The sequence below is a fragment of the Carassius gibelio genome, chromosome B16 (genome assembly GCF_023724105.1).
Source record: "Carassius gibelio isolate Cgi1373 ecotype wild population from Czech Republic chromosome B16, carGib1.2-hapl.c, whole genome shotgun sequence".
NCBI classification, from domain to species: Eukaryota; Metazoa; Chordata; class Actinopteri; order Cypriniformes; family Cyprinidae; genus Carassius; species Carassius gibelio.
The window spans coordinates 19,053,611-19,078,554 of record NC_068411.1 but is presented as its reverse complement, the minus strand read 5'-3'; the positions used below and the strand labels follow the sequence as shown (position 1 = coordinate 19,078,554).

Genomic DNA, 24,944 nt, shown 5'->3' with positions numbered 1-24,944 from the left:
CCAGTCTTGTTCTCTCGCTAAAGCTTTGTTTCCAGTCCACACAGTTTGAGTCCAGCCCTGCTGAACCCCTCAACACACTCGCTAACAGCCAATCAATATATCATGAGCTGCACAAACACACCACACCATACTTACAGGGAAATGAGGTGTGTGCTGTGTGTGTGTGTGTGTGTGTGTGTGTGCCCCTCCCCTGCAGCTCTAATACAGGGTTTTAATGAAGACTCCAGGGGGGTTGGCTACCTGTCACTCCGAATCGATCTGCCCTCCCCCAGACTGACAGCTTCACCAACCTACCATCCACCTGTCTAAGTGTGTGTGCCTCTAAGTCTAAGTGTTTATAACATCCTCTGAAAGCTTAATATAAGAAAAGGACACATAAAAGTCTATAAAAAAGATACTGAATATATATATATACACACACACACATATATATGTTATTTTAGAATCATTAAGAAACAGTTTTTTGTTTTGTTAGTTTTTTTTCATTTAGAATCTGTATATATATATATATATATATATATATATATATATATATATATATATATATATATATATATACATTTTTTTCATTTTTAGTAGTTTTTAGATTTTTTTATGTCTATATATTCTCATTTCAGTTTTAGTTTCAGTTATTTTAGCATATACAGTTAAATGTAATTCAAATGTGAAATGTTGCCTTGGCAAATAGCTAAAATAAAAAGTTTTTTTATATTTCATTTTATTTCAGTTAATGTTTATTTATTAATTTCAAGAAATGAAAACAAAAAAAACAAAAAAATAACTAAATTTAACTAAAATTGTCCTGATACACACACACACACACACGCACGCACGCACACGTTTGTTTTTGTGAAAAGTGGGGACATCCCATAGGCGTAATGGTTTTTATAGTGTACAAACTGTATATTCTATTGCCCTTCACCAACCCAACACCTAACCCTAACCCTCACAGGAAACTTTGTGCATTTTTCCTTTCTCAAAAAAACTCATTCTGTATGGTTTATAAGCGTTTGAAAAAAGGGGACATGGGTTATGTCCTCATAAGTCACCCTCTCCTTGTAATACCTGTGTTATACCCATTTCATTATACAGAGTAATATTAACACAGACACACACACACACACATGGAGAGTCCCCGTGAACCACATTTAAGTATGTGTGTGTCTAGGTACGTTCACGTATGCCCATGCATGGTGAGCTTTGCTTTCGACAATCACAGACAAATTAGAAGAGTGATGGAGGAAGACAGAGAAAGAGCAGCTGTGTCAGTGTGCATGTGTGCGAGTGTGCATCTGCACCGAAATGTCACAGCGTGGATCGATAGGGCTTAACTAGGACCACAGAATTGATGTGGTAAGAATCCCCCCAAAATGATATGAATCTGTCCCTCAGCTCAATCCCATACCCGAAGCTCATTGCAGTGAGGACCCTGGCCAGAATGCCCCCCCCCCCCACACACACACACATTCACATATAAGGGTACATGATGGTATTATGCTTTAAAGACACCTGGCACGTCGACACTTTTTGAACTTCACAAAGGGGGAGTCCCTCGGCCTCATCCTGAGTTGCGACAACAAACACAGGTTTCAAGAGAAAAACATTTCTGATACTTTTACACAGAGGTGAACAGAAAAACGACACTTCCACTCAAATAATCAGGTTTTTTTTTATGATTTCAAAGTGCTGAACAGAGCCTCCAGTGAACCAAAGAGAAAAAAAAAACTAAACAAACCAAAAGAGACATTGAAAAACATGTTTTTTTTCTTTTTTCATGTTTCTTCTCCAAAAAACAATGCACAACTTGTACCACAAGATTTGAAAAAGCTATCAGATAAAAACACTTCAAAATATTAGTTTTGTATTGTGTGTATATATATATATATATATTTATATAATTTGTACTTTCTCATCTGTTCAAACTGCTGCCGTATGATAAAGTAAGCGAGAACGCCCAGTCAGTAAGTGTGTTCAAGCCCTTGTGGAGCCGGCAGTCTTTGCAAAATAAATACAAGCAGAGGCGAGAAGGAGAAAACCATGCATATAATCCGTTTTTACTTTTTGTACATATAAAAGACATCTTTTGCAACAATGTCCTCCATATTAATAAATGGCATAGACAGTATAAACATACAAAAATGAGCATGAACGCGGAATGTTTCATTCCTTCCATCCTCTCTCTGCACCTGCGTCTCACCTGCCTTCTCTTAACCTCCTGTTTTCTTAAGTGCTCAAAGCCCAATTCTACTCTTTTTAGTCTGTTACCCTACCACTAAAATCCCTTGTTTTTAATTAATAATAATAATAAAAACTACAGTAATTTCAAGTCTGTAGAACTTCGTCATTAAAAGTTAGTGCGCAGACTGGGCTAAATCATCTCAATTGAAACCGTTGCCTTAAAAGGCAAGTCTTAGTATTAAAATAATTTAGAGTTTGAAATAGGACTGGAACAAACACACACACTCTCTCTCGTTCTCGACTCTCTATCTTCGTTTACAATAGCACTTAGTAAATTGCACTTGTTTGCAGGTTTCTGGGGTGTGATCAACTGTGATTCTGGACATTATTAATGCACTCTGTCGTTCTGTCTGTGTGGCGAAAGCCTCCCTCAGAGACACTCCTACGTGTTTTCACACACACATCCACTTCGTTTCTGCCAACGACTGCCATAATCTGGCATCTGAAGCTGGCGTTTTGGATCCGTGAAATTTGTGTGAAAGGACAGTTCGCGTGCACTTTGTGTGTTTGTGAGTGTATGTTTGTGATGAACACAACTGCTGTCACTGAGGTGGATTGTGGTGGAACTTTTGGACCGCCTACAGAGGAGCCGTTAAGTGTGCGTACTCACACACACGCACACACATACACACATTCTCGCACGGTTATACTTCTCCTGACTTGGCGCGCTGAGCTATAGGCATGGCGCTCGTTCCCAGGGGGCGTTACGTCAGATTCGCTCAAACCCCGCCTCGTATCTACACTATCAGGCGCAGAGCAGAGATTAAAAGCGCTTATATGATTGGTTTCTCCTCAGACATGTTTGTTTCCTGTGAGGATTTGGGGACTCATGGGAAATCGAGTTCAGTGTCACTGTAAGCTACTGGCTCTGTCCATCCCAGGGTGAGTTTACAGCCGCTGTGGGCGTGTCTGAGTGTGCTCGTGGGCGTGTCAGTGGTGTGCAAAAGGGGCGTGGTCATCAATAGGGCAAAGTGTCCAGAAACCTATCGATGAGCGGTGGGGGTGGGACCAGGTCCTCAAGCTTCAGGTAGAAGATTCTCTGTAAGCCTTGCGTACGCTGAGTTCGCAGCTCTGCCCTCAAGCCCAGCACAGCCCCCACTGGGGATGGGGCCTTGCCAGTTGAAGCCACGCCTCCTGCGCTGACTGAGCTCAGGTGATCTCGCAGGCAGCAGATTAGTTTGGATTGCAGTTCCTCCACTTTTTTAGGCTCCTTTAGACCGGGACATTGTTCTAAAAAGAGAGGAAAGAGTCTGAGTGCTTTTGTTAAAGCTAAATATTGGTTAAAATGTCACTACAACTGTACATCTCGCACCACTGAAACATACCCATACACACATCACTTTAACAGTAGCAATATCTGCAGTTGGGTTTGGGAAACAAGAATCACTTTTTATTTACGACCAGTTCCATTTAAAAAAAAAGAAGAAGAAAAAAGAAAGAATCCAAATCGTTACATTTTAATGATTTACTAAACAGGGCAAATTATTGTAAAAGCGCCAATGGGAGGGGAAAATTCTGATGGTGAATTACTGACAAAGTGCACATTAAAGAACACAGACAGAAGATCTCATTTCCATAACGACCAACGCAATCTACCAAGAGCAGTGGAAAATACCGCCTGCTTTAAGACATGCTTTTTTGGGGCTTTAATAATGCCACCAATACCAGCTGATTTTTGTAAATTTCTTAGTGTGATTCATTTAAATACTCTCCTGCCATAATTTAACTAAAAGGGAAACTCCTACAAATGCAAATTCAATAAGGTGAGTCACAAATATAATTGTCTCCATGTGTTTTTAGCACTAATTTCCCACTGTATGTCCTGACAATAGTTTTTTAACACCAAATGAGGGTTTGCGCTGACACAAGGTGATAGTAAATCTGGCCCATAGAGTGCCCCAAATATTAATTATATATGATAATATTAAATAAATATGAATATAATATATAATACATTATATAATTATGTTTAATAATAATAATAGATATTACTGAATACTTTTTTCCTGATGATTCTCATCCTCAGTCAGCAGTCTAGTGTGTCTTTGTATTACACTTCAAACCACTCTATGTGTGTGTAAGTGCCCACAGTATGGTAGAACAGCCATGGATGTTGAAGTGCAAAGGGATGCTGGCTTGCTTTGGATATATCTGTGTGTGTGTTCCAAATCTATGTGTCTAGAGCAGCTCCATTGTCACTGCATTCAGGCTACGTCCTCTCTCACTCTCTCTGTTTTTTTTCCCCCTTGGTCTCTCTGTGTCTCTCCCTCTCTCCTGGGGGATGATCGATGGCGCTCTTTCACCGCAGACACTTTTAGAGGGTCGATAGACTGAGTGGAGGAGTGGAGAGAGAGAGAGAGAGAGAGAGCTAGAAAGAAAAGAGAGGTTGGGACCCGAGCTCTACTGAGTAGCACTCAATTCCTCTACAGAGTTAAGTGCTGCTCCATGGGGGCTACCAAACACACACACAAATGCACACACATCTACACACAACACTGTAGATTGTGGCTGAAAAAAAGAGAGGTAAAGATTGGGTGACTGAGTAAATTGATTGACAGCTGTATCTCTCTGTTTTCATTGATGCTCTCTTTAAAGTTAGCATGAGATTAAAACCTATTCTGTTCCTGTCTTGATCTTTTAAATATTTTTACCCTGTGTCAGCATGTTTCTATTCACAATGGAAAATTTGAATATCACAAAAAAAATAAAAAATAAAAAAAAGATTATTCTTCTCTGTGCAAATTATTCACATGGCTTGTTGAATTAAATTTATGCAAAAATCTGAATATTGAAACAGCTTTTATCCAATGTGAATTTTTTTTCTATAAGTGTAAGTTCCATGACTTGTTGAATTTGATTTACACAAAAATATCTGAATATGGTCAGCACTGATAGACTCATGAACAAACAGCGCCGTTGCACTACGGGTGTCCCGAGTTCGAATCCCAACTTGAGAACCCTTTCTGATCCCGCCCCCCTCTTTCTCTTTCACTTCGCTTCCTGTCAGCTCTGATCTGTCTTATCATAATAAAGGCAAAGAATGGCAAAATAAATAAATAAATAATAATAATAAAAAAAATCAGAATTTTTGCAAATAAAGCAGTTTCCATCCATGCTGTATTTTCTTCTACATGTGAATGTTTCAGTCTCATGACATTTGAGGACTTTATTTTAAATTCATCTATAAATTTATTCAATAATTATTAAACTTATAGCTGGCGTAAAATATTTTTAATACACATTTTTTTTACATTTGATCAGCATCTCTATGCTTCCATCCAGCATTACTTTAGGCAATATTCCAAAATACTTTGATATAAACCCAGCTGTCTTTATTCTTCTAATGCTTGCCAGAATGTGCCCGTGTTTCTGTGTGTGTGGCGCAAAGTGTGTTTGTCTGTATATAGGTCGACCTGCTGTTTAGCCTCTGTGTTAATAATGCATGGTAAGACTCGAGCACCTGCTGACCCAAAGACACACACACTGTCCTACTTTGTCAACCAATAATCAACTATCTCCACCTGCACTCAAAGAGGAGATGCACACAAACCTCACACCCTCTCTGTGTCTCTGCTGTGTGTGTGTGTGTGATTAATGGGGATTATTTCTGCTGTCCAGGTAAACCTAATCTCTGTCAGCACCTGCCCCACACCTGTGATCACTGTGACGACTGCTAGCAGTGGGACAAAAGGGGTGTACATACACAAATACAAGAACAACAACAAGAAAAGACAAGTGTGTGAAATGCATAGAAAGGGATTTGAGAGCATTTTTCACAGGTTGCATGTTACCTGTGAGCAGCACTAGGGCACACAAGCAGGAGAACGCAGGCATGTCGAGGTTGAGACTCTGCAGGTGAGTGCTGAAGTCTCGGATGGAGTCCAGCCACTCGCCGAAGCCGCGCAGGCACTGCTGCCGGTGGAGGACCAGGCCTGTGCAAAACACGAACTTCTCATCCGTCAGCAAAGACCTGAGAAAAAGAGAGGGAGAAGAGGTCTAGATGAAGAACTGTTGTTATTTATACTGCTTCAAGGTGCCGTTTGAAGCCACGGGTTCAGTCGCAGCCTTTCATCTTTTAATTAATCGTCGTTCTTCTCGTTCCCTTCAGAACAGGTACCCGTTTCAATTTAGCAAGCCTCTAATTCTGTACGCAGCCACACATGCTATCAGAAAGCACACACAGTCGCTGCTGTGACACACACACACACACACACACACACACGCTGATTATCACCTCTCTCTGATTCATGTGATGACAATCTGCCCTTGGATTGGCTGCCGAATCTGTGTTTAAGGCATACTGCACGGAAACAATTACCATAGAGACAAATGAAAGCCAGTACAGGGAAGAGCACATCAAAGATAGGAATGGACCTAATTATGCCAAGCTTTCCCAATTAAAGCTTTTAAAACATTCCTGAGATTATACTCTTTCTTTCTCGCTCTCTCTCTCTCGCTCTCTCTCTCTCTCAGCTCTGTCCTTTAAGGGCTGGAGGGTTCTCGATCAAAACTGTGTAAAGTTGTATATTCATGTATTCTCACGACAGTCGTTTGTGTGTAATTGCAGCGAAACACCCAAACACTCGCTCTGCACTCATCCATCTTCTCAAACCACTCCTCTTCTCTCTCTTTTGGTGTGTCTGCAGCCCTTCGTTCTCAACGCTGCAATTTAGGAAGAAAAACTTCCTCTCATTTTTCCCGTAGAGTGCTGGCTTCTGCTGTGTGAACTGTTCTTCATTAGTCTGCTGTGAATACACACACTCGTATAGACGAGGAGGAATGGAAAGGAGATGAAGGGAAAAAACGGCATGGAGGAATATTCGAGAGTCATCTTCTGAGCTGTTTTTGAAGCCCAGAGGGGTAAATAATCAAGTGAGCTTCATTAATGCGGTCTAACGGTTTTACGCCACTACATATGAATGCATATATACTGAATCCACAAACACGGTGCTGGTGATGTTATATTGGAAAGTGAGCATCCTTTTGTCCTGTTCATTCCATGAGAGCACTTGAAGTGAACACTCTGAAGGGCACAGGGCTTTTGTACGTGGGCGTATGGAACACCCTACATGAAGACGTTTACACGATTGTTATTTTATGCTAAGATCATGTTTATGCAAACAACTAATAGAGGAAAAGTTCACGCTAAATGTATTTTTAATTAATTTATTCATTGTTTGTTTATGTATATTTATCGATATGAATATACGTTTTTGACCATTTGAGGATGAGTAAATGATAGAAATATATATATAAAACTGTTTTCAACATTAATAAAAATTTTTGAAGGATCATGTGACACTGAAGAATGGAGTAATGGCTTCTGACGATTCAGCTTTGCCATCAAAGATATAAATTATATTTTTAAATATATAATAAAATGGAAAAATTTAATTGTAACAATATTTCACAATATTCTACTGTATTTTAGAATTTTATTTTAAATGCAGCCTTGGTGAGCATAAGACTGAAACATGTAGCTCTAGTGAACATGAGAGAAGTGAGGGTTTGATTTCATGTTTTAAAATGCATCATGAGGACGCACCAACCAGCATCACATGATCATAAATGGTGAAATTACATCTTTGCATATATCGTTCACTAACAGCCATGTGGAAGGGCCCTTCATGACGGGTTCAAAAATCAGTCCATTATCTACCGCTGCCATAGAGAAGTAGGGAAAACAGGAAAAGAGTGAACACAGAACGAGTGAAAGCTCCTCATTATTACAGAGCAAAATTAACAACAGCACCCTTGAGGAGGGAAACGCACACATTCCTTTTAAATTTGCGTCAGAGTGAGTCGGTCTCTTTGCGTCCATTCATTCATTAACCTCAGTGCGGCCCCATGGGGTAGGAATATGTGCATGTGTGAGCCACATCAGATACCATTCTCTGGTGTGTTTGGGTGGTGTAGAGTCTATTTTCAAAACATGTGAGAACTGTGAATGTTTGTGAGCGGAAAATGTGCAAGTTTGCCCGTATTGTGAAGTCTCCACACATTCTGAGCGCGCATCTTGTGAGTTTTCGAGTGTCCGTGACGTAAGCCCGGATGAATCCCCCACTTAAATGAGTCAGAACCCAAGTCTGCAGCTCCCCACTGAGGCTGTGACGCCACCACCCACTGCCCTCCCTCCCCGCACCTGCTCCTACACCATCAGAGAGGGAGAGAGAAACACAGAAGGAGCACCAGAGCTAGTTAAACAGGGAGCAGCTGAGCTGAGACAAAAATCACTTCCTGTTAAAGCAACATCTGAATGTCACTGAGTCACTGAGACACATCCACACACGCACACTTCTACTTAAAGTCAAGAAACAAAAGGTTACTTCTAGTCTGGATGCAAACTGTTCCGGCCTTCATGAGTAAAACAGAAATGCAACATGGTATGGTGAATGTAATATAAGTGATCATCAAAATTGTTCATGAGATGTTTCTGCCACACATAAAGTCTTGGGAGAAGGAGGTGGTAAGGCCGGGCTTTTAACCAATAAACTTAAATAAGTGAATTCCACAGGATCTTCCACACAGTGTCCATAGTAACCTTACAGTGCTGAGTAGAGAGCAAGAACACACACACTTATGCTCACACACACACACACTCGTTGCATAGGAATTCACAATGTAACTAGCAGCGGCTGCAGCATATTACACAAAATAAATCATGACTCTGCTTGTGAATGACTTTTTCCACAGTCATAATGATACTTTACACCTCATACAAATTTTTAAACCAGAACGAAAATCCTAAGAGATGTATGAGACATCACTAATAGCAAGTAATAGAAAAATCTGACAGTTGCTATGAGATATTAAAAGTGTAAAGTCAGAGTGTAATTGCTATAACTAGCGTTTCCTCCCACAGCTGTAGCCATTCAGATGAGAGATGAAAACATTTAATTAGGATATTATTACAGACTCTGTTCTCTGTATTGTGTTTCATACAGGGACTTTGATATATTAATGATATATTGATGTAAATATTTTATTAAATAACATTGTGATGTACATTTTGATGCACTGTTTGGTACTTTAGTAGCAAGAACTGAGTTTGATTTATTCCTGTGAATCACTTCAAACTGTTTGTTTCAACAAATTGATTCATAAACCTGATTCAGTGATTCACTTGTATCATCAGAAATGTTCAATGAAGTCTCCATGTGGCAGTTTTACATATTAAAATGTTTAAATATTAAATGTCTAATAAAATTTCTAATAAAATTAGAATGACACTGAATATCATTCTTTCTTGTGTTCATTTAGCAAAAAATTGTGAAGACATTTTTGACTAGATTTCTGTTGCATTTTACATCTTACATTTAACTTTTTGAAATCTTGGTTCTTGGCTACAGTGATTGCTCTTTTGATAAAAAATATATATTTTGGGAAAATACATTTAATAATAAATAAAATAAATACCGGGAACAATTATATCGCTGTTCTTCATAGATTATATTATACATTATACATTGTGAATCTACTTGGCTAAAGTACCTGGCTGAAAAAAATTGCCTTTTAAGCAATCTTAAGTAAATGCATAAATATTGAGAAATACTGTATACAGCATATAATTAAAAACCTATGAATGTAAGATTATTAATTAATCTTTTTGGTATAATGCCCAATACTATTCCTCGGGACTCCGAGGTCTCCCTTATCTGACACACTTATTTGAGTTCATGGAGCTCTTTCCTAATGAGCCGATGATCTGAATTAGGTGTGTAAAATAGGGAGACATGCAAAAATGAAGAACACTGGGTCCCCAGCAACAAGTTTGGAAACCACTGTTTTAGTGTATGCTTAAGATGGTGTACATTTCAATGTTTTCAGTGCCCTAAAGTCTGCGATGTGAGATCTGTGTGTGCCTGCATGTACCTGTTGGCGAGGCGAAGCACGAAAAGCTCAAGGAAGGCAGAGTCAATGAGCAGGTTCTGGTCATCATGGTGAAGCTCAGAGAATCCAGGCAGCCGTTCCGCCCAGCAGTGTGTCACCTCCATGGAGCCAGTTAGCACTCTGTAAAACATCTGGATCTGCTGAGACTCAGATAGACCCACTGGCTCCACAGCACTGAACTACAGGAACAGAAAGAGGAGTATGCCACACAAATCAATAAAATTAAATAAATGTGAATGGTTATATTGTTGTTTTGAAGTTAAACTATGTTTTCTGTTTTGTAATTTAATAACTTATGTATCAAATGGTCAAATAAAGATTTCTGCTAGTTTGACAAAATTCATAAAGGATCTCTCCTCTTAGATACCTGACTGTAGTCTAGTTCTCGTGGTGTGGACTGGGAATAGGCCCTCACTACTGCATTCAGCAGGCTGAGGGGAGGTGATGGGGGTGAGGGCTCTGGCTGCATGGGACTCTTTGGTTTAGACGGCAAGCGACCTCTCCTCCCCTTCAGGTTATCTGTGCGCACCACTGTGTCAAACACAAAAACAAACATACTTTAGTCAAAACACATCTAAATATTATTATAGACTAATATTATTCAGACCATATTCCACACATGCAAAACAGTGACATTGTATTTGAACACCTGATGTGTTGACAAATTATATTTCATATTAATTATACTAATCCTTAGGAATTCCAAAGCATTTTGCATGTTTGTTTAGTAATTTTAAATAAAAGTTTCAGAAGTTTCTATGCCACTCAATACCGCTGGACTGGCCAGTAGGGGGCAGCTCAAATCTGAATGACTGCAGGTCTCAGAAGGAATGGGTGAGTGAAGGTGAGATATAATAAGAATGTATATCGGTCCCAATCTCCGGCTAAGATGGATAAGATGATCAGAAGTGTGATCTTTTTAAATCACATGGTATTCATGCTTAAATTCTACAAGAATTAAATGTCCCCATGAGCACATGTGCCTGTGACTGTACTGTGTGTTGTGTTATTACCGGTTCTGAAGCTGCTGATAGGCTGTGATTACAGAGACGAAGTGCTGCCAGTAAACACCTTTATTATAGTTTAATTCATGCATTCACTCTAACCAACCAAAACCAGCTACGCGCCAAATCTGAATTAATCCACAGCGCTTCTTGAGCGTAGTGTGTGCATCTGCGGGTTTTAAGTCATTAAGATGAAGAGTGTCTATCTCCTTTGCATCATTCCCTAACCAGAGGTCCAGCCGAGGTCATATGCACCAGGGCCTATTGTGTGATAATTGGTTTGAGTGGCTTGGCCAGACATATTATAGGTGTGTGTGTATGTGTGTGTTAGATACCTTCTTTCACCATGCCTACACTGAGACACTTCTGGAAGCGGCAGTACTGGCAGCGGTTTCTTCTCCTTTTGTCCACAGGGCAGTTTTTACTGGCCAAACACACGTACTTCGCATTCTTCTGCACCGTCCTCTGCAGCCACCGACAATCAACAGAGAAAAGGGAAAGAGAAGAAAAACAATAAGCTAACAGGTCTAAACATTTTATTTATTTAATTTGATCCCATCTTTGGCTAAGAATTAAAAAGGGAGCTTGCAGGTCAGATTTTAATTACAATGTGAAAAAGCTCCGGCTCCATCAGGATAATTAGATAAAATTAATTTCCCAACATGCCTTGCCTGCAGGAGGGACAATTTTATTAGCGCAAGCTACTGACAATGAAGATCAGTGCAAAGCGTGCTGAGGCCTCTCCCGCAAGACATCCCGCGCCGCGTGATAAAATTGTTTGTGAAACTCGCGGGTCAGCTCACGGCACCTCAGGGTTTTGGTGCCTCCTCAATACCCCCCCACCCTTCTCCTCGGCTGGATACGCGCGATTATTACTGACCTTATTAAAAATGAAATAAAACGATCTGCGAGTACTCGCAACATTAAAAATGTAGAAAAGAGGGAAAAGACAATGCTAAGTTTCAGACATGAAGTGCACGTGCTAACGGTAAGTCAAAATATTAACCACTTGCCTGAGACCGGTAAGTTCTGTGATTAAGGTATTATCCAAAACAACCATAAACAATGCTTTAACAAGCTACAACTGCGGTCAGTTTAATAGCAACTAAAACCTACATCAACAGTGTTGGTTTAATTGTGCAATTATTTAATTAGGAAAGCTGCCAGTTGTTAAAATGAATAAAAAATCAAATAAAACAATCATAGTTGTGATAGTGATAGCATGATAATAATTGGTATGGCTTTATCATTATCTTTCATACATATTTTTTAAGTTTGTTGCTGCCTTTGTATGTCAAGTGGCTAACCGCTAATGAATAATGTTATTCTAAATGTTAAACTAAAAAAACTGTTGGTTTGTATTAAAACACTTTCAATAAAACTATAAAGAAAAAAAAAATCATAATACACACACAGCTGTTTCCAACAGGTGAAAATAAAAATCAGCCAAACCACCTGCGTTTTCCATGAATCTGGAATTTTACCATCAAGTGAAGTGAAAACACCCACCCACACACATGCTATCCATATGATTTGCACGGTTTCTCATATTTCACTTAAATTGAACATAAAACTACCACAGCAGCCACGGTAGAGTGGACTAATCTCCCAGTGGGCGCACAAATGCACTTGTTAGCTAGGGGAGTCTACTCCGTTACAGCTACATCCACACTGATTCAGTATGACTTGATTAAAATACAACCTGTAGAGCGCATCATCTTGAAAGCACCCTGGGCTTAGTTGGAAAAAAACACACCCACCTCGCCATTTCCCCCTGCACCAAATGCACAAGTTATCTGAGTGCAACCGTTCTATAGGCTACTTTATAGCCGGTTCAGACTGTGACAGATTCTGTCTGTTGGCCACAGTCTTTGTACAGTCCACAAAACAGAGGTTTTATTGCTGTAGGAGACATCTCGTGATGTTTATAAAATAAGATATACAGCTTTACATATGATGGCCATTAAGTGACTGAAACAGTTTCTGTGTATGTGTATGTATGTGCATGTATATTTGTATTTATTCATGCTCTAAACGATGTCACAGTACAAAACTGTCACGGTAACAACACAACAGTTTCCTGACTTTTCTTAAAACTAAAAAGGACAAAGTTTATTTTGTAACTTTTATGAGTATGCCTATCAATTTCTGTCCACAAACAAATGGCAAATAGCCTGAAAATCAAACACTACTTTCTTAAAAATAAAGGTTTCATGTGGATGTTTACAGCAATGCCATAGAAGAGCCATTTAAGGTGAAGAACATTTTAATAATCAGAAGAACCCTTTTACACTATAAATAATCTTCTATTCATTTAAAAGGTTCCATGGATGTTAAAGGGTTTTCATTGATGCCAGTAAAGAAACTTTATTTTTAAGAGTGTATGACAAAAACTAAAACCTACTATTATTGTCTAACATACAAACATACTAAATTCTCTCATGCAAGCACACAAACATCCAAATGCACACACACAGAGTTGCGGTTCAGTGCACAGTAGGGTCCGTAGGGTCGGTAAAAACAAGCAGTTGTGGATTCATGACATGTAACATGTGCTAATGGCCCTGTCACACATTAAAACCCCTTAGGGAACCTATATCCCCCTCTCCTCGTCCTCTCCTCCCCTAATCAGAGACGATCAGACTATCTTCTCTTGCCCTGTCCTCTGGGTGTGTAATTAGACGTGTGTGTATGGCTGTTCAATAGAAGAGGTGGAACTGGGTCACCATTAATTGGTTAAGTGTGTGTGTGTCTGTGTGTATTGCGCACTTAGGATGTATTATAAGACAACTATGTCTGTTAATGAAGCACATTTTAGTGTGTTTATTATTCAACACTCTGTAAATGCCATAATGCGGGCACAAAAGCAAATTTATCTTTGTTGCAACTGATTTAATCAAAGTAAGCTAAAAGAAAGTGCTGGAGAGGAGTTTGAATTCAGTTAGGAGCTGTTAAACTATTATTCCAGTGGAGTGGGTCGAATGTGGAGGTTTTGTGAATGAGCGAGCCTGTCTTGACCCTCCATTAGGTAAATATTCTGAATAAATATTCTCACTCTGAGCATGTTATGAGTCACAGAGCAAATTATAAACCAAATAAATGGTGTGAAAATAAGCGGTATGAGCGAATGAGCAAGACAGAGAGAATAGATTTTGTGTGCTGAAATTGGCCAGTAATTTACTATTTTTCATTGTGAAACAGTACAATGCTTTGTATTCAGATGTAAAACAGAACCATAAGTGAAATGATTTAGTGCCTGTTAATGAACAGAGAAACTAAAGCCGGAGGGAGAATTTTTGGTGGATAAATGCATGCACACTCCATTAAAAATGTATTTTAAAAACAAATGCACTAAGAATCAATGTGCATAAATATTACAATAAAACCTATTCTATAAAAACATTTATTAGAAATTTTAGAGTGTCAGCCGTCTGACAAAGGATATACACTGCCACACAATACACCAGCTTGCATTAAAATTCACCTGCTAATATTTATATTGTGAGTTAATGAGTTGCCCGAGATAATTAAATGGTGAGTGTGTTTTGTGAGTTGGGGTGAGTACGAGTGTGTGTCTGCATAAAAATAAGTATGCTGATCGTCTAAGACTTGCCAGTGTGCATATGTCATTGTTTGTGGATGTCATTTGTGTGTGTGCATGTGTGCCAGCGTTGCAGTAATGGCTACAAAGCCTCAGGCTTACCAACCCCTGCTTTTATTAATTACTAAATAAAAACTAATTGTGAAACTAATTGAAAAGAGGCATAATTTATTTCTGCACTAGACCACAGGCCATTTCCAATTATTTCAGCTCTGCCACTCTTCCCTTTCATTGTCAGTCTTTCAGCACAGTCTCTGTATATTTGAAGTCTTCTTGCTGTCTCTGTAATATTAACCAGAGTACGTTCAAATGTATGCATTCCAAAATGTAAAATAAATGCCATATATATGTTAAATTCATTGTAAGTGTTAAATTAGATCTTTATATGCTACAGACTATCCTCAGTCTGTGTGTGTGTGTGTTTGTGTGTGTGCGCTCGTTTCTGGCCACAGCTCCAAGCTGCTGTATTTTAAGTGCGCGCCGCTGTCACACCTCTCACTGGTCACCGAGGGAAACGACCCTCACAGACGCCGTGGCAACCGCCGCTCAGACGGTTTGTGAGAGCTCTCAAAGACGCACACACACATTCCCACTCAGTACACACAAGCCAATACTTTCATGAAAAGGCTGAGCAAACCTGTCATGGTTGCACCTCTGAAACTGAAACTAAACATTCTTTCAGTTTTTGAGCACAAATAATTTTCTGTACAGCCTCAAATGGTTATACTGACTGTATCCCAACCCCCTCTTCAACAGAACAACTAAAACACACACAGCTCACTGAAGAATTGCTATTCACACGGTGGGCTTTAACCTTGGTTCAAACGCCCGTGGAGTGCGTTACAATGGTTGGTTAACCCTGAGCCTCACACTCAGAGAATGAGGTGCGATCGGTGTAGAGCAGCATGAGGCTCTTCAGCCAAGAGCTCCTTTCAATCCAAGAACAAAACTAATGACCACTAATGAATACACAATTAACAAACACTACCCTGGCCACACTGCTACATAAGAGACAAAAAAAAAAAAAAAAACACTGAACGACACACTGTACAATAAAGCGCAATATACAATAAAGCACAAATACAATCCTCTTACACTCCATTTAATGACAGACACACTCAGATACACAAAAAGACATGCTATTCAGATTAAGCACACACTGAAGAACACATATCAATCAACACAAACTGCAAACTCCCACGTCAGCTTCTATAATAGTACAATCATTTGCAGCAGTATGAATAAATGTAAAGCATTAAGGGAAATCCAAATGAGAGCCTATCTCCAGCAAGCACTTCCAGTCAGTTTTAATTAACCTCAGCTTGTTTAGCTCTATCAATAGTTCAGTATATTGTGCTGTGTTTTAAAGAGATAGTTCAACCAAAGAAGATATTGTGAAAGAAGATACTGGGAAACACTTTTTGTTCATACAGTGAAAGTCAATGAGTTCTAAAACAGGCCGACTGGGGACTTCAATAAATGTCTAAAGTTGTTGCAGGATGACTTAAAAGTATTTAAATCAATAAATTATTATGTATATATTAAAATAATCTATGTCTAATTAAAATCAGATGAAATATGGATGCAACCTAAACATCAGTTTAAAAAAAGAATCTTGGTTAAACTAAAGTAATTTATCAATACTTTCAATTGCCGTTGATAAGATTAAAAACAAGCAGCTTTGTCATAATTACAGCAGAAATATAGAAAATATCTTAGAACCATTGGTCTAAAACAATTTCAGACTTACAATAAACAGTAACTAAATGTTATTGTATTGACTATCTTTTTTTTTTCTTTTTTTATATCTTCTTTTGTGATCCACAGTAGACATTCACCAGTTTGTGACAACGTGATGAGAATATTATTATAATTTTTTTTTTTTTTTTTTTTTTGGCGAACTGCTTCTTTAATGGCCCAAGTACACGTGCGTCAGTTAGTGTGCAGTGGAATCTTATAGTTTAAGATATTAAGCAAAAATTCCTTGTGTAAGATCCTCCTATTTACATTAAACAGAACTTCTTGTATGATTATTTAAGTGAAAGGTGTGTGTCAGTAAGGGTTATTATGCATTTGCAATGGCACACTCATGTAAATAGAACTGGGGTGCGTCTGTATTCGATCTGATAGAGAGTTATTATAAGAAAGTGAAGGTGCTGCTGGGATGTTGAATTCTTACCTTAAAGAAGCCTTTGCAGCCCTCACATGTGCGCACACCATAGTGCTGACAGGCTGCATTGTCTCCACATACAGCACAGGTACCCTCTCCGGAGCTGGTCCGACTGGGTGGCGATGGCAGACTTTCTCCCAGAAGTTGGGGGCATGGGCCCATGCCCAAAGAGCGGAACGCTATGCCTCCCTGCTTACCCATGTTCAGGGGGTACATGTGGGAGTGTGTATGGGAGTGCACATGTGAGTGTGTGTGCGTGTCCAGGCTGGGTGGCACATGTGAAGACGAAGAGGATGAGGAAGGAGAGCGTTCGGGGCGCAGCGGAAGGCCGATGGCACTGTCGTAGCCGCTTGTGGATGGTGGGACCGTCTGCTCGTAGAAATGAGGGAAGCGAGGGCTCTTCAATGGGCCTTCAATCAGGCAGGGCTGGGGCACAGGGGGAAGACTGTGTTCATCCCACAAGAAAGAGCTGCTGGGTGGGCCAGTGTGATGCGGTGTGGGGGGCGTCGAAGGGGGCGACTGCTTAAAGTACATGGAGCTCCCAGCTATTGCATCGTCAGTTGGTGCCATGGGTGGGTAGGACTCCTCCTCCTTCTTGATGATAGGGCGTTGAGGAGGGAGTTGATACAGACAGGAGGGTTTCGGCTCAAAGCCGCCCTCCACGAACACATTAAAACTGGGTAGGGAAGTGGTGGCAGCCGCCGCCGAGATCTCCCCCCCACCAAGCTCACACTTTGAGTAGTCTGTCGCCATGAGGTCAGCACTGTAGTCACCATGGTAACCAAAGGACTGGGCGGAGTAGCTGGACCCATGAGGTGCAGGGCCGTACTGGGCCTGAACGCAGGGCATGTCTATAGAGATGGGGAGAAAAAAAAACAAGAGAGACTTATCATATTGCCATTTGGCTGAATTTTGCCTTCAGGTGTACAGAGGATGTGATGTCAACCATGGCATTTCAGTACTTTTTTGTTAGTACCTAGTTAGCAGATAAACCATTCACCTGGAAACATGGGTTAGGCCGTGAGCTGGTGGGCACACATGCAAAAAAACTAATAAAAACATAAAAATTGCAGGCCTTGTTCCTGGTTTGGATTCTCAAATCTGAATTAAAGCAAATTCTGTCATAATTTAGGCCTACTCAAAGTTATTTTAGTGCATAGTTTGTTAACATACAATGAAAGTGAGTGAGGCTGACATCTCCACTGAAGAAAGAAATTCCAATAAGAGAGTAAATGATGACAGAATGATAATGATTTAACAGTTTTAGTTTTCTTTCTGTATTTGAATTCCATGCCACTCTTCTAAGCAAACACCATCCAACCAGTCTAGCACACATACCTACACTTGACTCACAAATCAATTCTTTGATTATCCATCATCACTTCTTATTTACTTATTATAAATATGCATGTAAACATACACAGAGAAAAATGAGTTTAGTCACTTATATTCAAAACGTAACGCCTAAAAGTTTTATCCAAAACGTTTTTTCTTTTCATAAATATTCATGATGGTTTTAATTTATTGTGCAACATGCACCTGTTGAAATAAATGTTTTTATCGTATTAAAAAAATAACACAAGGAACTCCCTTGTTATTCGTAGTAGTCTGTATCTTGAGCCAGCTCTACGCTCCAGGAAAACAATATTGCCAGCGCGCACTCCAAGAGTTATATAACCTACAACAGTGCGTCTTGACACAGCTGTTTAAGTGCATCTGTGCAGAGCTACCTGTGCCCGTGAGGAGATGTGTGTGCGTGTCCTTTGTTTGCTTATTATCCCTAGGTGGGGAAGTGTACACAGACCCGACGTCGGATTGACGCTGTGGTTTGGTGTGGTCGTAATCCTTGTGCCTCCAACACGTCATGTATGTTTAGTAAAATCAAGAGGCTTATCAATTACGAACGCCTCTTTAGATGTGATGACTCGGACGTGCTCCGTTTCTTACGCACATCGCTGGCTATGTATAAACACATATTGTGTTGTACAGTATCACGGATAACATTAAATTTAATGTCATTAGACATTTCTATCACAGCAGTGGATTCAAAGCATAATGCACATGAGCAGATAGCACAATTTATTTATTTATTTTTTTCACAATTCAACTTCCCTTTCTGAATTAAGTTTTTGGTTTATTTTATTTAAAACAACAATAAACATCCTTGTTGTCCAGCTTACTTTATTAACTTTAGTCATAAGTTCATACGTATATTTTCTCCATGTAGCCTAATTTAAAATTTGTATGAACCTGTAAATCAAACTGGGCATCAAGAGAAACTAGGCTAAACCTTTACAGTAAAAAAAAATAATATATATATATATATATATATATATATATATATATATATATATATATATATATATATATATATAGTACGCATTTCAGTGTACTAATTTCAAACAACTTTCAGGAGTGTAAAAGTAAAATGAATTTCTGTCACATATTTCCGCGACTCAATTAGTGTTTTTGCGCCCCTAGCGCATATAGCTAGACATAAACTATATTTAAGACGTTTTAATCAAAAATTATTTTTATGACATATTTTGAATGTGTAAATCTATAAACCTAAAATAAAACTGAGAAATATCGCCGGTAGTTACTTATGTTTTGTCCATGTAACGTTATACCGTTCACAACAGACAGTAATCGAGCAGCTGTTGCTATGGTCACCTCCTCAAGCACAAGCGAATACGTTGGGTGAACTCTGATTAACTTGTAATCTAATATTCTAACTTGTAGATACTGTTTGAAAGCATATTTGGTGAAGCCTATATAAAAACAATTTTTAGGCTAGTTTATTTAGGAGGTAACTTTATTTTGGACAATTTCTTGGCCTAAAATTCCTATAATTCGCACCTTGATGGAGGAGAGTTTTACGTCAAAGTGAGTGAGTGGGTGGCATAAGGTGCGACCCCTTCATCGTCATGGGTTCTGACGAAGGAATGAATGGTTTGAGGTCAAACTGTCCCGTGCTGGATGGAGCAAAAGTAAGTCAAACTTTCTCCGACATCTTACACCACACAAACACATATCTCCCTATTACGTGCGCTTGAGGCATAGGTTACTTTTTTTTTTCTTTTTTCCAGGCTTTTGGTTTTTTATAAACTAGATTATGTCATTCTAAATTTAAACTTGCAATATTTTTTAACGATTTATTTTTTTTTTTAGCCAGCGATATAAACACAGATATGTTGATAAACTTGCTTTTGTGTAGTTTTTGAATCTGAAGGCACCACAAAATATGGCATTTATCCAATCAAAGTATTGGTGTCTTTTTGACACACTTAAAGCTCATTTTATGACAAGACAAATCCTTATAGAAAAAAGCAGGACTTGACTTTCTTTGTGACTTCGTATCTCTCGTGTGGTTTGTTTGTGCACGTGCAAACCCCAGTGCACGTCGTTTTTCTACCTCAGCTCCACATTTCACCATGACACGGATAATAAAAATGAAAACGCAGCCGACCTAACGTAAAAATTATTAAAAAGGTCTAGACCACATAAAGTCATACTGAAACGATGCTTTACAGCTCTAGTGTGCGTGTGTGCGCGTGCATGCGTGCGTGCACCAGACAGAGAGAGCCTCACACAAACACACACTCAGGCTTATAGAAAGCGCTTTAAAGGGATGAAACAGTTGCTAACCTCGAGGTGTGCATTTTAGATGGACAAAATGCAGCTGTTCCAATAACTGTGATCGCTTGTTCATTGTCAGAGTGCCATAGATCTAACAAACAAACAAAAAAATAAACGACATAAAAAAATAAATAGATGCACATGACACGCTAACCAGTATGAATTTGCTCTTGAAACTAACAAGCATCAGTGGAACACAGGAGGCACAAACATTTGCGCAAACTTTCACTTTCCAAACACTAATAAGACAACAAAGACAATGTATTCTAACAGCAGCACACGAGGTTGCCCTTGACCATAAAAAAGAAAGTAGCCTGTTATGATTTGGTAGGATGCAAATATAAAATGAAAGAGCTATAATATAGATTGCGCTCGTTCCAATTGGAACACAAATACATGCTTTTTCTGCCATATAAATGCCAAACCACCATCTGCGAGACTCATGTTTTAAACAGAATTAAATGCAATTTGCTGAGGAGTGTTGTACAGAGAATCGACAATGCCTGTTAAAACTCCAGTTATTATTCCGGTTATTTGCATTTATTCCCGGGACAATTACAAACTCAAACAAAACTCTCGGGTAAAAAAGAAACATTTTAGTTCAAACTAGGCTACACCTATCAAAACTTTAGCCACGAGTAAATTGTTGCTTTAATTATACAAACCAAAAACTGTGTTTTATTATCATTTGAACAGGTACAAAATTGACAACATGTCAATGATATTTCCTGAAATTTCCAAGTTTCCAAAGTCAGACAAATTAAAATTATATAGCTAGCTAACAGCAAAGGTCCACCGGCATATGGCAATCAAAAAAGCAACAAACATGTATTATCTTATTACCAATCGGTTTGCATTTACATTAGGTGTTCTTAAAACTACAAAATGATTATAACTTAATATAAAAGGTTTAAATATGCAATAATACACATAAAGCATGTGTCTAAAAGCTCTTCAGAGTCAAGAGACATTTTTTTAGAGACCTGTGGTACCTGATTGGCCTTTTGCTCGCTGAATCGTGGTCGGTTTCTCGGGTGGAAGCAGCACGCGTCTGGGGTTCGGGGCTGCTTCAGCACACGCGGCGGGTGAGGTATCCGGTAACCGGGACTCAGACCTGGGCTGCAGGCGCTCTTCCGAACCGGTGTCTGGAATCGGGAGCACAGAATGATTTAGTTCACAACGACATAAATTCACACACACACACACACACACACACACACACACACACACACACAAAACAGGAAACTCGCAAAATAATAGAAGTAATCAGGATTTTCTGGTAGTGTAAATAATTCAGGTTAAACATATTTCAAGCTATTTTTGTAGGTAAACTAATAAACAAGAGGATTCAGGCTCCACTAAATAAGCAACTAAGATTTTTATATATAAAATCTAACCCTTTCAACATTTGCATGCAAATAGTGGATGCATAAGGTCAGACAAATTCGTTCACTTGTATTTTGTATTTCTTAAGTCAGAAAACAGCACTAAAAATAAGGACATGTTTAGAATAGCCCATGTTAGATGTTAAATAGCCTACTATTCACAAATAATGAAATATTTCTTGGACAAAAAAGTTTTTGATACTTTTTTCTTTTTTACAGGAATAATAAAATAAGACTTTGACAACGATACAAACTGCAGCCTTTGGAAACAAACCAGCATTAATCAAAAAGGAAACCCCAAGCAGAAACAGCATAACATCTGACAAGACTGTCTATTATCACACCTGATGGAAAAGCAAATAACAAGTGAAGAAGTGCATTAAAGTCTACAGGTAATATTAATTCTTTAAGCACAAAAAATAACTCTCACGCATGTCTACAATTACAATGTATAACGGAATAATTCGTTTTCCCTTCTGTTCCTGTATTCAAGCATGGTGTTAGAACAGTTTTGGAAGTTTAGTAAAATATATTGCCTTACAGTTTTTTTTGGTTACGTGAGCTCATAAAAATGACAATCTCAGTGACGTTCGGACAATATTCATCTGGGCACTCACCGAAGTCCGACTATCCCCGTCTTCGGTCAAATAAACCCAAGCGCGCCACCGAGGAGTTTTTAATAGCGACTAGCGCCCCCTCCCTGACAGAGGCGCGCTCACACAAAGCCAACCCTCGACAACACTAGGTATTGAGCACTGTCTTTATCGACCCTCAAACTACCAGAAACAAATCCAGGACATTCATGGTCTGGATATATATAGACTACATACACGAATGTATGATTTAATTGGCAGCTTTAATGTGGACACCGAAACACAGGCCAGCAAAAAGATAATTTTGAGGTGCCACATAATTATGTTTCTTTTTCTTTCTTTTCTTTTTTTTTTTTTTTGCTTCACACACTTGCTGTGACGAAGAGACAGCGTTCTATAAATTGTATTATGTTCAGCCGTTTGTCTTTTTGAGGTAATGTGTGGTTTTCCAGAGCGTGTTTCGGTGTGTACGCATGGAGCCGCCGGTCCGCTTGTGCCCCGGTAACCTAGAGAACCGCGAGAGAGCACTGAAGCACGCGCTCTGTAGAGGCGCTCCGTCCTGCGTTCAATAAGGGCGCGAGATAGAGCCTTTCCAGCAAACACACAAAGAAAGGGAGAGAGTGGAGATAAAGGGATGGAAAAATACAAGTACAGTAAATTAGCTTGGAGAACGGGATTTGACACCCGACGGGGACAGAGACCTGAGGGAAAGAGACAGCCTATGTACTCACTGACCCGATCTCGCGTGCACTGTAATGAAACTTATAACAGCTCACTTGGACGGTTGCCCTGATCAATAAACTGCCGTATCATACACCTATTAAAAGCGGTTCTGTCACCACTGTCACTATTGACACGGCTACTTACTTCCAAAGAATAGGCTGCTCTTTTACAAACCTTTACTTTGCCATTGACGCTCATAAAGGTGTGCAGGTCAATAATCAGCATGTGCTTTGATTCTTGCAAACTTCAAATTCACACCAAACCATAGCCACGTGAAAGCAAATACTTTTAAAGTTGCTTATAAGTGTATTGGTGTCACTTTATTATCAAGAATGTAAACACCATCCAGTTACTCACAGTATATGCTACACAATCACGTTGTATATAAACTCAGTACTGGTGTTCGTTTAGAAATTAAAGTTTTCTGAATGCAGGGAAACACTTGCTTCACTGACTCTATACATCCTAATGACATTTAGCTCCTCATAAGAACACTTGCCAGAACAAGAGTGAGAAAGTGGTAAATATGAAAATAAAATGTAATGTAAGTTAACTGTGACGACATCGTGACAATTTGTGTACATTTATATTAGATTACTGTGCAAATGTGTATTTTAAAGTGTATGCTCGCCTGCGGTCCTTCCGAGGCTTCAAGACAGAATGAATGAAGCCCTGAAACGTGGCAAAATCAATATTGATGTGATTATAGACGAAATAACTGAAAGTATTCTTAACGCAGATACTGCAACAGACGAATAAACAAACATTCGCACAATATTAATCACGCTTTTGAGAAACGCGGAGCGCGCGACACTCATTCCGTCTACGAGGAGCATCTCACGAGACTCTCTACCGGCGCCGCGCAAGCTCACACCGGGGTGAGAAAGAGGCATCCCATTTCCATGACAACATGACAGAATATTATACGTTTCGCAAATTAAATTCGGATTCAGTCCATCCATCTACAAAGACGTCGCACACAACACAGCTCAATTGTCTTTACGCGGTGGGGAACGAACATTCAACAGGTCCGGACCATAAGTTCTTTATAATATAATGAATGGAAATATATGAATGGAGAACGAAGAGAAACGACACAAATGAGACAAAGCATGTTGTCAGTATCTGTAGGCTACATTTCATTTTGCAAACTATAAGCTGTTTCTATAAAGCGTAGTTATTAAATTAAAATGTCCACTTACTTGATTTCTGTTGAGGTTCCGTCTTTACATATGTTTGTAAAGCCCTAATAATTCCTTGTGCATATCCAACAGAAAAGTGTGAAAACGGAAAAAAGTAGTTGAATGGTAGTTGGTTTCAAAGTCGTAAAAGTTGATGGTTTTTCATTAAAAAAATATTATTTTACTTATTTTCCTCTTAGCTAAGAAGAAAAAAGTACTCCGTGGTTCTGTCAGCTCCACTATAAGAGTGTCGGCGTTAGTAACGGAGAGGATGCGCTGAGTCTAAGTTGCAATGTGCCTTTGTTTATGTGGCGCGCTGAACGAGAGAAAGTCTAATAGCACATTTATCTATCCCTGCTTTCTACATAGCAAGCCTGGAATGCGTGACGTCAATGTGACGCCATGGGAGAGGTGACGTCGAGCACTGTAGCTCCCCGGCCTCGCTGGTACAGTATACACATAAGCCGTGCAGTCCATGCCAGGAGAGCGAGAGAGAGAGAGAGAGCTGGGAGCACGGTTG

The 24,944-nt window shown here is 39.3% G+C and overlaps 1 protein-coding gene across 3 annotated transcripts; it reads right to left on the bottom strand.

Annotated features, from left to right (window-relative positions):
• Nucleotides 1-1,650: 1,650 nt before the first annotated feature.
• nr4a3 (nuclear receptor subfamily 4, group A, member 3) lies at nucleotides 1,651-24,862 on the bottom strand. 3 transcript variants are annotated; one of them, XM_052577639.1, is made up of 9 exons: nucleotides 24,446-24,862; nucleotides 21,535-21,687; nucleotides 20,552-20,633; nucleotides 16,913-17,754; nucleotides 11,468-11,597; nucleotides 10,496-10,659; nucleotides 10,111-10,307; nucleotides 6,030-6,208; nucleotides 1,651-3,468 (listed from the first exon to the last, which is right to left on the bottom strand). In XM_052577639.1, exons 3-9 carry the CDS (start codon nucleotides 20,613-20,615, stop codon nucleotides 3,197-3,199), a joined length of 1,848 nt encoding a protein of 615 aa, XP_052433599.1. In that variant the 5' UTR covers nucleotides 20,616-20,633; nucleotides 21,535-21,687; nucleotides 24,446-24,862; the 3' UTR covers nucleotides 1,651-3,196. The 3 variants fall into 3 exon arrangements, with proteins under 3 accessions (XP_052433599.1, XP_052433601.1, XP_052433600.1); XM_052577641.1 differs by lacking the exon at nucleotides 24,446-24,862 and adding an exon at nucleotides 22,545-22,586; XM_052577640.1 differs by lacking the exon at nucleotides 20,552-20,633.
• Between the last annotated feature and the right edge of the window lie 82 nt (nucleotides 24,863-24,944).

Bases quoted from the DNA above. Each gene is read 5' to 3' on its own strand.
- nr4a3 (XM_052577639.1), bottom strand. From the start codon at position 20,615: ATGAACAAGCGATCACAGTTATTGGAACAGCTGCATTTTGTCCATCTA. The intron at 10,308-10,495 runs GTATCTAAGAGG...CTGTTCCTGTAG, and splicing joins GAGAACTAGACTACAGTCAG to TTCAGTGCTGTGGAGCCAGT. The intron at 3,469-6,029 runs GTAACATGCAAC...CTCTCTTTTTAG, and splicing joins TGCCCTAGTGCTGCTCACAG to AACAATGTCCCGGTCTAAAG.